At 42.0% G+C, this 14,386-nt stretch overlaps 1 protein-coding gene across 1 annotated transcript in view; it reads left to right on the top strand.

Annotated features, from left to right (window-relative positions):
• Positions 1-6,300: 6,300 nt before the first annotated feature.
• Positions 6,301-14,386, top strand: part of GABRA2 (gamma-aminobutyric acid type A receptor subunit alpha2) — a 138,145-nt gene continuing 130,059 nt past the window's right edge. The window contains exons 1-3 of the mRNA XM_014594996.3: positions 6,301-6,598; positions 7,315-7,403; positions 10,097-10,212. Of these exons, the coding sequence (XP_014450482.1) occupies positions 7,333-7,403; positions 10,097-10,212 (187 nt within the window). The 5' untranslated portion in view covers positions 6,301-6,598; positions 7,315-7,332. The remainder of the gene's footprint in view (positions 6,599-7,314; positions 7,404-10,096; positions 10,213-14,386) is intronic.

Below are 14,386 nucleotides of genomic sequence, written 5' to 3'. Positions count from 1 at the left end.
TCCCTGCATCTCATTGTAAACCTGATCAGGACTTAAGTATCACAAACTTATATTTTGCATTTTTGCACTTTCCTTTGACTGAAGTGAAATACAGTAAAACTTTTATCTGTAATAAAATAATATTTCAGAGATAAAAACTCAAACCTTTTGAACATGCATCTGAAAAGGCTCATGGGTTGTTTATTTATTCAGGAATAAATAAGCGTAACTTGCATTTATGATGGCGAAGCCAAATAAACTAGTTTCATAGAAAAGTATGGGAATAAATATCTTGAACTTAAGACCTACTACATTATTTCTGGGGTAGATCTTTGAATGCAGGCAGATATGCATTTCTAGTAAGCTTTAATGGGGCTCTTAGAGAATGACAGTAGTCTATCACAGAACCAGATGGTTGCAGCTGCTTGTGATTCTTTCTGAATATTTGTTTTTCCACTTCTGATGCAATTCACATCTGAAATATAAAATGTAAATTAAAGTGATGGAAAAATATTTGTGAGGAAAATGCACATACATGTGAAAAATCTGTTTTAGTTCTGTCTTCAAATACTTTTATCCATGACACATGATTAGAATAAACTGCCAAGGCTCCAATTTTAAATGAAAGCTCTTTAATGGAAATTAGTATATGTGAAATTCCCATGGTCCCTTCCTTATCATAAATGGTTACAGATGGTTTCACTTGCCAAAAATGAGGCCATGGTGAATGTATATATCAGCAAATTGATATTGCTGTCAATGGAAGTCAGCAATTGTCTGAAAAATCACTAAGGGCCAAGTTCTGATATTTTTGTTCCCAGTGAAGAGTGACTCGTTCCAAAATTTGTTTGTTTGTTTTCTTACGAAGACAGTTACTTTAAGTGAACAATATTAATCACAATCAGGCTTCTTAATACCTTGACTGTCTTCAAAATAAATAATATAACAAACCTGCATTTCCACTTAATGAAATACCTACTACAAAATTTCTACTTCACTAAATTTTCTTACTGTTGGGTAGGGCTGTGTGAAGCTTCAGTAGCTGGTTCAATTTGGAGGAAATTTGGCCTGATTTGGTGGCCAAATCTCTGAACCCATATCGAATTGGGAGACCTGTTAAAATGTCTGAATGCAATTGGAAGCCTCTGAATCAATTTGGAGATTCAGAAGGCTTGCAGCAGGTTCCAACAGGGTTCCAGGTTTCGACGGGTTTTCAACTTTAAGACGCTGGAAACAGCTGCCTCCAGCTGGTAAGTGTGTTGTGGGTGGAGGGGGGAAGGAAGGGGTGTGGTGGGGGGGCGATCAATGCCCCCACAACGAGGGAGGGATTGGGGCTGGGGCCCACCTGGGGTGTGGGGGCATAGGACTGGGGGAGGGGGGCTCCTGTCACTGTGCCACTGCATGCTGCTGGACTGGGAGGTGCTCTTCTGGTGGCTCCGCCACCAGCTCTTGCAGCCGGTCTGGGAGGGCATGGGAGCGGGTGTGTGGCCCCAAATCTGCCCAGGGTGGGCTAGGCTGGGTTGTGCTCCAGGAGGCTAGCCTCAGCTGCCTGCTGCTGGAGCTGGGGCTGTGCTCTGCGAGGCAGGCTAGCCCCACTCACCCGCTGTGGAGCCAGGACTGTGGTCTGGGCAGCAAGCCACTGCTGCTGGGCTGCACTCTGCGGGGCAGGTGGAGCCAAGGCTGCACTCTAGGTGACAAACCCCCACTGCTGGGCTGTGCTCTGTTGGGTGGGCAGAGCCAGGGCTATTCTCTGGGAGGCTAGCCCCAGCCACAGCCCAGAGTGCAGCCTTGGCTTCGCCTGCCCTGTGGAGAGCAGCCCGGTGATGGGCAGCTGGGGCTAGCCTTCCTGAGTGCAGGCTGGCCCAGCCTACCCTGTGCAGATCCGGGGCCACATGCTTGCTCCCATGCCCTCCTGGACAGGTGGCAAGAGCCGCCAGAGGAGCCACCAGAAAAGCAGCTCCCGGACTGGCGGCGTGGGGTGGCGCACAGTGGCGGGAGCCCCCCTCCCCGAGTCCTGCGTCCTCCTCCTACCCCAGCTGGGCAGCTTGTCCTAGCCCCAATCCCTCCCTCGCTGTGGGGGCATTGATCTGCCCCGCCTTCCCCTTTCCTCCCCCCTCCTCCTACCATAGCAGACTTACCAGCTGGAGGCAGCTGTGTCCAGCGTCACCGAGGACTGCCTGTATAGACTATGGCTGAATCTCCAGCAAATCTCTGAATACGAATCAGCCAAATCAAACTGGAACAGTGATTCAAATCACTGAATCAAATCACTGTCCCGCAGAATCGGCCGAATCCAAAGCAAATACTTGCTGCTTTGCATAGGCCTACTGTTGGGTATGATTGACCTTTCTCTCAGTTTTTGTTCAAGATATGCTAAAGCAACCAGTCGAGTTCAGAACACAGTGATCCAGCCAAGCCAATTCTATTTTTATGGAGCGAATAAAAGTACCATTAGCTGCATGAGCTTGACTGAATTTGTTAACAATATGCTTTTGCTGCAGCCAATGGGTATGTACTTTGATTACATAGAGTATTGGGTATTGGGTATGTACCCTGATTATGTAAAGGCTGTGTGTCCTACTTCACTAGTCTGGGGACGCACAGGGCAAAAAAGAGGATCAGCAGGGTGTGGAAAACACTCTTGTTCCCAAAAGCAAAAATGCTCTTTCAGCCTCAAGTAAATCAGCTGCTCTTTATTTGAAATCTTCCCGGCTTCACGGCAGCCTCTCAAATATTTGATTCTGGAAGAAGCTTGCATGAACAGAAGAAAATTATTGAACTGTCAGGACATTCTTATTTTTCTTTTTTCAGCTTTTTTTTTTACTCCACCCTATTGTAGCCTTATGTAATTGCTGGTGGGTTTCTGACCACCATTCAGAGCAACATGAAAAGGGAGAGGTGGGAATGGGGGAAAGTATGAAGGAAGGAACTATTACTTATGAAACAGAACCAACAGGAAAAGAGGTGGGGGGAAACACCATGAAAGTCCAATTAAAGAATAAAATGAAGACTAGAAAGAGACAAATAAGTAAGAGGGCGAAATGAACAGAACAGTACAGATAATAGTGACTGTGCCAGGGCATAACATGAGGTGGGACATAGATTGGTATCCTATCATGAACAAAAGATTCAACTAAAAATCTTGCTGTGGAATTCATGGCTTGATTTTTTTTTTTTTTAAATAGCTGTCACCTTTTTATACATCTACCAATGTCAACAGAGTAAACGGCAAACTTTTGTGTGTCCCAGAGAAAATATTTTGCAGCATATTCCTTGACTGTTAATCTAAACAATTTAACTTAACTTGATAGGCAATGATGCAGGCTTGAACCTCCCTGTAAAATCACAGAAACTTCAGAATTTGAAACATTGTACAGAAATGAGATATTTAAAATCTATATGGCATGTTATTAAATGAACAGGTCAGGTCCAAAATCTGTGGTGCCTGGTAATAGATCTGGCTTTTATTTTGCCACCAGGAGAACCATCTGTCTAGGAAAAGTAGCTAGTCACAAATCTTGTTTACAGGTAAGGAGTAAAAAAATAAATATATTAGAAACTTTTAGTCTTCTTGATACTCTGATCTGATTAATGGCACACATACACAAATCTGTCTTGTGACTTTGCCAAGGCAGTACAATTCATGAGAAGTCAGTGATGTAAGTCAGCCAGATCAAACGGAGTTCAGGTGCACTGCCTGGACACAGGAGGAGGGGTGGATGTCGTATACTTAGACTTCAGGAAGGCCTTCGATACGGTATCCCACCCCATACTGGTGAACAAGTTAAGAGGCTGTGATGTGGATGACTACACAGTCTGGTGGGTAGCGAATTGGCTAGAGGGTCGCACCCAAAGAGTCGTGGTGGATGGGTTGGTCTCGACCTGGAAGGGTGTGGGCAGCGGGGTCCCGCAGGGCTCGGTCCTTGGACCGATACTCTTTAATGTCTTCATCAGTGACTTGGACGAGGGAGTCAAATGTACTCTGTCCAAGTTTGCAGATGACACAAAGCTATGGGGAGAAGGGGACACGCTGGAGGGCAGGGAACAGCTGCAGGCAGACATGGATAGGTTGTACAAGTGGGCAGAAAACAACAGGATGCAGTTCAACAAGGAGAAATGCAAAGTGCTGCACCTAGGGAGGAAAAATGTCCAGCACACCTACAGCCTAGGGAATGACCTGCTGGGTGGCACAGAGGTGGAAAGGGATCTTGGAGTCCTAGTGGACTCAAAGATGAACATGAGCCGGCAGTGTGACGAAGCCATCAGAAAAGCCAATGGCACTTTATCGTGCATCAGCAGATGCATGACGAATAGGTCCAGGGAGGTGATACTTCCCCTCTATCGGGCGCTGGTCAGACCGCAGTTGGAGTACTGCGTGCAATTCTGGGCGCCACACTTCAAGAAGGATGCGGATAACCTGGAGAGGGTCCAGAGAAGGGCCACTCGTATGGTCAAGGGCCTACAGACCAAGCCTTACGAGGAGAGACTAGAGAACCTGGACCTTTTCAGCCTCCGCAAGAGAAGGTTGAGAGGCGACTTTGTGGCTGTCTATAAGTTCATCACGGGGGCACAGAAGGGAATTGGTGAGGATTTATTCACCAAGGCGCCCCCGGGGGTTACAAGAAACAATGGCCACAAGCTAGCAGAGAGCAGATTTAGATTGGACATTAGGAAGAACTTCTTCACAGTTCGAGTGGCCAAGGTCTGCAACAGGCTCCCAAGGGAGGTGGTGCTCTCCCCTACCCTGGGGGTCTTCAAGAGGAGGTTAGATAGGCATCTAGCTGGGGTCATCTAGACCCAGCACTCTTTCCTGCTTATGCAGGGGGTTGGACTCAATGATCTGTTGAGGTCCCTTCCGACCCTAACATCTATGAATCTATGAATATGGTGCAGGTGCGCATCCTTCGATCACAGATTGATCTTTTTTTATATGACATACAATTTAAACATTGAGAATTAAATTGGTGGGAGAATGGGGAAACATTTCTGTCAAAGTAATCCATTTTCTGACACGAAGAAAATTTGAAGTCTTTAGCCAGTTCTTGCTTCAGATTGGATCCTTTAATTTGGCAGATAAAAGCCTATATATAATTTAGGAAGAACTATTTTATCCAGAAAGTGCTTGTCCAGCTGTTTACTAAACATTGGCCCGGTGTTGAAACGTTTGATTCTTGCCCTGGCTGCCACTTTGAAGGGAGAAATAAATGGGCTGATTTAAAACAAACCAGGAAAAGGCAGAAATGTTAAACTCAGTGGCATTTATTTTTTCCCCCCCCTATTAAGAATGAAAAGATAATCCTGTTGCCATGATCAAAAAAACATGGTGCCCTCACAACAGAAAATCCAACCTAACCATAAAATAACAGTACTGGTCTGCCTCCTATCAGAGGGAAACCCGTTTCAGAAAGAAGGCAACACAATTTAAAAGGCAGCACACCAGAAAGTAGGCACGCTGGGGGGAGAAAGGCGAAATGCGTTTTCCCCAGCTGCCTGCATCCTGAGCTGGGTTTAAAGGGCAAGCTTTTCCCTTCTCTGGATTTCAATTAGACTGTGCCAATGGTCACGTGGGGGAAGGAATATTAATGCTAGAGCTTCCAGCGCTGGTGGGAAGGGAACTGTTGCAATTATTCATGGAGAAGATGCACACACCTTATATGTGTCTGTATGGATATAGACGTGTCTGTGTGTGCATATGGATGTGTATTCTATACATATCCATAGAGCAGATCCATTGGTAAATATATATTTATGAATAATTGCAACACTCCCGCGTGCTCCGTGGCGATGAAAAGCTTAGGAAAGCCACTGCCAGCCCTGTGTCGCCTGGAAGGGGTTCTCTTTCTCCCCCTCCCACGGCCGAGGCGCCCGCAGGCCCCACGAGGGTTTCTCCCGGCCCCGCCGCCTGTAGCCGTGTTGCTGCGGGCACCCCCAGGGCCGAAGTTGTGCGCCGCGGGCGGGCTCGCCCGGGAGCGCAGCGCGGGGCAGTGCCGGCTCCGGGCACCACCTCAGCGCACGGGGCTGTGGCAAGGGAGAGGCGGGATCCGGCCCCAGCCCCGTCCCGCTCCGGGCTGGCAACAGCCGTCTCCCCGCCCTCGCCTCCAGCGCCAACTTCTGGGGACCGCAGCGGGCGGGCGGGCGACAGGGAGGCTGGTGCCGCACCGCGGGCGGCCGAGCGCCCCCCAGGCGGGGACGGGCTGAGGCGCTGCGAGGCTCCCGGGCTCCCTCTGCCTGCCCCAGCCCCGCGCTGCACCAGCCCCGGCCGCGGGCTCGGCTCGGCGGCTCCGCCCCTTCTCTCCCCCACGGAGCCCCGGGGCCGGGGCCCAGCTGCCGCCGCCGCTGCCTGCGCGCGCAGGCTCCCCCTCCCTCGCTCCCTCTCCGGGCCCCCGTTCTCCCTCCATCCTCGCGCCGCCGCCGCCGCCTCGCGCACACGCGCCGCTCTGGACCAGCCGACGCCGCCGCAGTCCCTCTCCTTAGCACCAAGTTTCACCACCTTCAGCCTCCTCCAGACCGGCGCGAGGGAGGCATCCCCCTCGGCTCCCCCTCCCACGCCCCCACCTCCCCTTCACAACAACAACAAAAAAAAGCCTTTGCATCTCCGAGCGCCTCCTGCTGCTCCCAGGTAGGCTCCCCCGCAGCGCTCCCCTCTCTCCGGGACGTGTGAGTGTCTTGGGGGTGCACAGGGCAGGATGCGGGGCCCTTGCCCCGGCCCCCTCCCTGAACCTCAGGCAAGACGAGCCCCCGCAGCTCCAGCTCCTTTTATTCTGCAACTTTGCGCTGCCCTGGGGTTGCCGATCCCCTGCCTGGGATGCGATTTGGCTCTTCTGATTTGCTTTCCTTTTTCTGAGACAGCTGGCAAACGTGTGCAGCCTCTGGCAGCAGTTGAATGGCTCTGGTTCCCAGTCCTGTTACTGGTCCTTTGCAAATGGCATGATGCTTTTCTGTTTTTCTTTCTTTCTCACCCCCTTTGATTGCCATGTAATGAAAGGAGGAATAATTAACATATCTATCTATCTATCTATCTATCTATCTATCTATCTATCTATCTATCTATCTATCTATTTTTTTGGTCTGGTTGGGGCCGTTCCTGTTCCAGAAGAGAGCGTCTGAGGCATCTGCTCACATGCCACTTTTGATTATGCCTTACGTGTCTGTCCAAAGCAGGATGCTTGCGAAGGCTGGAGATATAAGTTGCTAGTAGGGAAAAGTGCTGCAGAAAGCCAATGGTGTCCATTCTCCATTGAAGTGACACACATTTTTCATTTGGTTAAGTTGAAAGGGGTGGCAGAAGCTGGCTGTAAGCTCTGAGTGGCTTTGTATTTTTTCTTGCACCGTTAGGTATTGCAAAGGACAGCTATGAAGAGGAGACTGACACTCTCCGAGATGCAGTTGGTTCTTCTCGTTTTATTGGTGTGGGAGCCAACAAGGTGAGAAGGATGCTTCTTATTGCTCTTCAACAGAAACGTGTGTTATATTGTGACCTGTTTATTTCCCACAGATGGAAGGGGTTACTGAAGCTTTTTTTGTGATGTTTAAAAAAAATCTGCGTTGGGTGTTTCAATTCTGTATTTCACGGTTTCCAGAGCAATTGCAGTGGTTGATCAACAATGTAAAGTTCATAGCTGGATTAAAATAATTTGCTGCAATTTTGAATTGACATTTTTCATTCTAGCATTTGGAAGGAAAAATGCCATTCGATGCTTTCTTTTTACAATCTGAGTTGTAAAATGTTTTTTTTTCTTTTGTCAGTATACCTTATAAGCTAATCACATAAACCAATAGTGCAGGCGAAGCAACAGAATCGTAAAAAGAGCAGTAAGTTGTTGTGATGTCAAACAGCAGACCACAGCCTCTAAAATAATGTTGGCATTTTTGAGCATGGGCTTGTTTTTTGTTTTTTTTTGGGGGGAGGGTTGGCCAATATAACAAGAATAAAAAATGATATTAAAGCTTGAAACCTCTAGGTGGAGATAGTACACAACTTCACAATCGCATATAATAAAACAATAGACTGGTTTATTAATCAACTTTTCATATTGTTGTTTAGACATCTCCATGTCTAAGTGACAACATAATAGAAAGTAATTTTTTAACATGTAATTAGTTTATGTGAAGTCTACACTGCCTAAACATTCAATTAATTGCAATTTGTAACTTCATTTTAGTTGTCTCAATTCTGACTGCAGTTGGTCTTCTGGCTAATATGATTTTCAGAATGATAGGCATCTCAGGTCACTTAATGTGAGTCCCATGTTGCTGAAAATCCCCGTACTTATTTTCTGCTGGATATCTCACAATGACCAGAATTAAATAATCTTTTAAAATGGGTTCCCTATCTTACTTTATAACCAACTATGGTGCAGTGTTAGTTGAGTCACAGTGGGCCTTATCCTGCAATCCTTACTCATGTGAGTAATCCCACTGACGTCAACAAGAGTATGTGCGTAATTAAGGCCCTTTCAGGTGAATAAGAGTGGCAGGATTAGAGTTTACTGTAGTATAATTAACTAAAATGGGATTTTCAGTGGCATCTTGATTTTAAGACTCTTCTGATTTTGGAAAAAAAATTAAAATGGCAGAGATTTATACTACGAAAGTAGTGATTCTGCCTGCCTGCCTGCCTGCCTCTCAACACATGATAATCTTAAATAAGACTAAAAGCTCTGTGGAAATTCACGTTACATTTTAGTGTTTAGTTTGTAAATTAACTGACTGTGGTTGATTTACATGGAAAATGTCTTAGCACTGATTGCAATAATTTACATGTAAATACTCCATAATGTTGAATTTAGGGGCCAAAATAAAATTCTGCTTTTGTTATTTTTAAGATTGTTTCTGTTAAGAAAACAATGTGTCATCTGAAGATAGCTTGTGCTTTAGATAAGACAAAATATGGTCATTTTTATAGCATGATTGTTCATTTGGAATACCTTAATCAACAGTTACAAAATACAAGTATTCAAATAAAAAAAAAAACCCCTATAGATTGTTACAAATGGTGTAAACTGATAATGTATATAGTACATGTTATTTTACTGCCAGAATACTTTACGTTGCTATGAAATGAGATGTTTGAATATCTTGTTCTTCACATAAATGATTGCTTAACATTTGACTTGTGACATGTGACGGCTCTGTGTAGGAGGAGGTACCAAAAGCATGTAAAGCCATGATTTGACTTTTCCAGCCCAGGTAATTTTGTCAGTACCATTATTGGCTAGACAGTTGAATCGCATTTTTTTTGGGAATTATTGGTGTTTCCCAAACAGGTCTGTCTTTCAGAAGTGAATTTTAAGATAATTTTGGATGATCCATAGACTTTCCTTGACAGGTTTCTTTGTGATCTGGAACTCTTACAAGGGACATCTGGATCTGGCAGAAAATTAAAAAAAGAGAGATTTTTTTTTTTTTTTCCTAAATAAAAATTGTTTCCAAGTACCATGTTAAAACCACCAAATCTTTTAGGTACTTAACAGTTACCTTCTAGCATGCCAGCTGCTAATCATTTTCATTGTGCCACCTACTATGCATTGACATCAGAGGACTTCCTAAGCATGGTCATTGGAGTTTTCCCTCACCTCAGTACTTCTGATCATGTACATTATATGACCATTGGGTGGAGGCATGCCCACGATATCTATTCAAGAGATAGCGTATGCAGGGGTGAGGGAAGAGAGAAGAGTAGTCCAGCAGCTAGATAGAGAATGATCCAATCTGTAAGTGGTTTGAAGCACCATGATGTTGTTTTAGGTTTCTCTCCCTGAATAATCAATTTTTAACAAAGCTTTGAGGAAACAGTATTTAGTATGTTTTAATATATGCTGAAAATAAAGACTCTTAGACATTTAAGTACTTCTGATCTGGAGGTATGATTCTTAGACTCTCATGTTTATGAGCCATTGCTTTAATATGTAATTTGTGCATATTTATACATTGAAACTACAGAATTATTTCAGAATACACCAGAATTTATGTTTTATAAGAAAAAGGTGGCATGAATAGGAACACAAGGATAATCAGTGGGCAACAACTGAAAATTCAAAGCTAATCTATAAAAATTGCATATTGAATGTTTATAAAATATTTCTGAGAGATTGTAAAATGTAAAATGTCCATTTAGATCAGTGCTGGCTGACTCCCAGGAAGATGAAGCCAAGAACAATATTACCATCTTTACAAGAATTTTGGACAGACTTCTGGATGGTTATGATAATCGTCTCAGACCTGGATTAGGAGGTAATAAAAGATCAAACTTTGATTTTTTCATAAAATCAGATCCTAATTTGCTTAACGTGTTGTTTAAACAATAGTAATCTTCCTTTACCATCCTTTTAAAACAATTGTTATGTATTTTTAATAAATGATTGATGAACCCATATTTAATCAGTTGACTGACACAGGTTTGCGGGAAATAAAATATACTAATTAAAGGCAAATATTCATATATTTCTCCTGTTTTATTAAGGAACCCCTCCCTGAAAATTAGAAAACAAATTGGATGTGAACAAAATCTTCTTTTACATAGATCCCTATGTAATAGGTCATCGGTCCAGCATTTCTTTGTATACCCAAGACTCAAACAAATCAAGGGAATTTGGGGTGAACAAGGAAGTCAGTTTTGGTCACCTGAAATTTAATGAGGATATAATGTATATAGAATAATTTCATAGAATACTAGTATGTGTTTGGGTTGAGGCATGCATATTTAGTCTCATTGAAGTCAATGGGAATGTTGTGTTTTGAGTTCCAAGGGTCAAGGACTTGACTCTTGCTATTCATTTTATATACCATAGGTAGGGGAATTTAAATAATAGAGGTGCTGGAAGGACCACCTTGGGCTCCTATTTACTGGCTGTTGTGATTTTTTTCAAAATATCTGCTTCAATTTGAATTTTAAAGCTGTATTCCAATAATGGAAAGCATCTGAGTGACCACTGGAAAGACCTTACTTTGATTACAAAAAGTGATGTTGTGCACAGAGTGCTGCATGTCATAGAGTGATGAAATATATTGTCCTTGATACTTTGTAGGGTTTTTTTTTGGAAACTTGGTAATAATAATCCCACAGCTGAGCATTATAAAAAGTATCAAAAGGCAGGCATAGTATGGACAAGTGCAAACTGTCTGTAAACTACTCCTATTCCTGTTGATTTCAGCAGAATCAAACCCTAAGCTAGGGCCTGCTTTTGCTTCCAATAGAATGACTCCTTTTATTTCCATGGAAATTAGATAAGGCTCATCATTCTTAGTCAGTACTCTTCAGTACTGACCTGATATTCTACCCTGTTATTCCAGTTCAGAGAATGTTGGCTAGATTCTGACACAGCATGAAGTATGAGCTGGCACAAGATTATAAATTAATCTTGACCTGGAATACCTTTTCCTTTCCAGTCCTGGCCTCTTTTCAATAGAGACTTGTGAAATATTTCATGTTTAAAGGACTTTATATTTAGATGATTCATAAAATGAAAAATGTAGCACTGAATTTAAGTATTTGTATAGTGATGACTGCATAGAAATTCCATTCCTCTGCAAAATATTCAATCCATTCTAAACAGTTTGGAGGCATTATGAATGGCATGTCGTACAGATGATTTGTAGAAACGATTCAATATAATGTATAAAGTGTTCTATCATATTTCCCTCCCAAAGTAATGAAAGAGTATCTGCTTGTTTACAAACGGAGTCTGCTATCTAATGAGAACAAACCTATGTTGATTTGAACATGGAATGTTGTATTGGGAAATGTAGTATGAAACTTTTATATGTCGAAACATGAATTTTAAGAAATTAAATTTTTCTCTTGTCTGATGGATTTTCACTTTTAAAAAATGAGTGTATGTAAACATATTTGCGGAAAAGCCTGCCAATTTAATGGTGAACATGAAAATAAAAGGATTAGCATGCATTTGGCATTAGTGTGTACAGGAATCAACCTGTGCAGAACGTTTGTGAAATGAAAGCGTGTCATTCATCACATAATGACTCATGGTGCTTGTTAATGTTGGTCTGAAAAAATACGTTAATGGAGTGAAAAGATTTTTCGTAATTTTATCTAAGACCTATTTCATTTAGGTACAATAGACCTTGATTTTACTGTATAGTTCTGATTATCAGTCTATTTTTTCTCCCAACGAACTGTAAAAATCAAACTTGATTTATACATGGGGTTGATCTATAATCTGGTCTTGACATTTGTACTTGCAGTATTTTTGTGCATGCAGTAAAAATACCACACCAGACAAGTTTTCAGTAGTTTTATTTTAGCATTGAATATTCAGAGAAAAAGCTGTTTTTCCTAAAATTGAACATGAAAATGTGGGGTTGACTTATAGTTGGAAAAATCCAGGGGGGGATGTGTGTGTGTATAGTGTTTGTGTGTATATTATAGTTAAGCAATTTGCAGTTTCATATTTCAACAATTGTATAACATTTTCTTCTTTTTTTTATGACTGCTTAAAATGAAAAGTTGAAAATGATTGCTGTTAAAGTCTTTTAGAACCTGTTAACATTTACCTGTTGCATAGTTTAATTGTGTTTTCATGAAAGTGACTAGATTTTAAGTTTAGCTGGATGTTAATGTCAGCAGATATGTCTTTATTTTAAACTACTCTGGTTCAGATAAACTGTTCTCAGATAAACTGGTGTGTATCAGAACCAATTCCATTGAAATAATTAAATTACTTACATTTCTATAGCATGTCAGAACATACTGTTACACTATTATAACAGGGATCAGAAGCTGATCTAATTCCCACATTAAGACAAAAAAATCAAAGGCCTGAGATGGATTCCTTTGTAGCCTTCAAGGAAAAGCCAGTATACCAGTTCATTGTTTACCTGATATATATTTACAAAATTCTCTTTAAATTAAATCTTCTTTGCTATATGGGGAATTATACAGTTCGTTAAAATTTCTCTCTCCATTTTGATTGGTGGAAATGGTAGTGGTTAGCACAGTGTTTTAGGTAATCATAACTGTATCATGCAGCAGAAGGAAACTTTTTCAGGTTCTTTTAAAGAGTTTATATAATCTTTGCCTAAGTAAGACTTTTTTTGAACACTTGTTCCCTAACATAGGGATAAGTGCAGAAATTTCTAATATTGAGTTTGGTGAAAAAATAGTGTATATGCTTATATGCCCCAAGGGGACAGGGCAGGGCAGCCTTTCATTGCATTGATGTGAGACAGTTGTAAAACCAGTGGTCCTGGCCACCAGAGAGTCATCCTAACAACTGAAGTTATTTCGTAGTGCACGGTCAGAGGCAATACCACCCTTCCCTGTGGCCTCGAAAGGGCATGGCTAGGGAAAAAGATGCATTGAACTGCCTCATGGGGCCCATTGCTGCTGTATAAATGAGGACATTTTCAGACTAGGGCCAAGTCTCAATGCCCAGGAATGGATGTATGGAAAGTGGGTTAAAGTCATATTGTACTCCCTCTCTTTAGAGTCATTCTTTGGTTGGAGGGGATGATGTGGATCACAGTGCCACTTCTCAAGGATTTTATTTATCCTCATAATTCTTTGCAATCTTTCAAGAACATTATTCATTAAAGCCTTGCTTTAAAAGCAGATTTTATATGTTCTTGCTAATATTTTGCCTGAAATAGGACAGGCAAGTTTTGATCCAAACCTTGCAAACAATAGGAAATCCTGGAAAGTTATGTTTTATGAGTATTTTTAAAGGAAAGCGTTTTGCATAGAAAGCTTATTCTATACTTTCACTTTTAATAGCTTTAACAAAGTAGGACCATATTATTCCACCTACTTTTTTATTCCTTAATTAGCCTATAAGAAAAGCCACCTGTAAAACCATGAACATTAAGCCAAGCAAAGGAACATGTAAGATTCCAGCTTTTAAAAGCTGTGGTAAGATTGATATATAAGTCTGTTTGAAACAGAAGGTGATAAAATGAACTTGTCTCACCCTATGCTTGACTTTTCTACCCTACAGACCAAGAGGATGAAAGGGAAAGTGGACAGAGAATGAGGCAGTTTCATCTTTGAATTTAAATATCAACAATAATATTTAATTAACATACTTTGAAATCTTCAGGGTTTTTCTAAATCTTCAGAGTATTTCTAAAATGTTTAATATTTTTAGTCAGATTGCAACTCTTCCTCAGCACGCACTGCCTTGCCATGCAGCTCAAGTTTTTTAATCTAGTCTACCTTCCCCTAGCATTAAGCTAGAATTTAATAAATATTAAGTTAAATTAGAAAATGTGGACATGATTCTTGACAAAAGTATACTAGATTAGCAATAGTGACTGGAATTTTGGCCTCATGTTTTAAGACCAGATCCTCTGGTGGTACAAATTTATCATAGCTCCATTGAAATCAATGCAGTATCCGGGTTTGTGATGCCACATACGGTGCTTGCCGCACATGCAGGTATTTCCCTGCCCT

Source organism: Alligator mississippiensis, chromosome 2, assembly GCF_030867095.1.
Source record: "Alligator mississippiensis isolate rAllMis1 chromosome 2, rAllMis1, whole genome shotgun sequence".
Lineage (NCBI taxonomy): Eukaryota > Metazoa > Chordata > Crocodylia > Alligatoridae > Alligator > Alligator mississippiensis.
The sequence above is the reverse complement of the archived record's forward strand: the minus strand, read 5'-3'. Positions and strand labels throughout refer to the sequence as shown.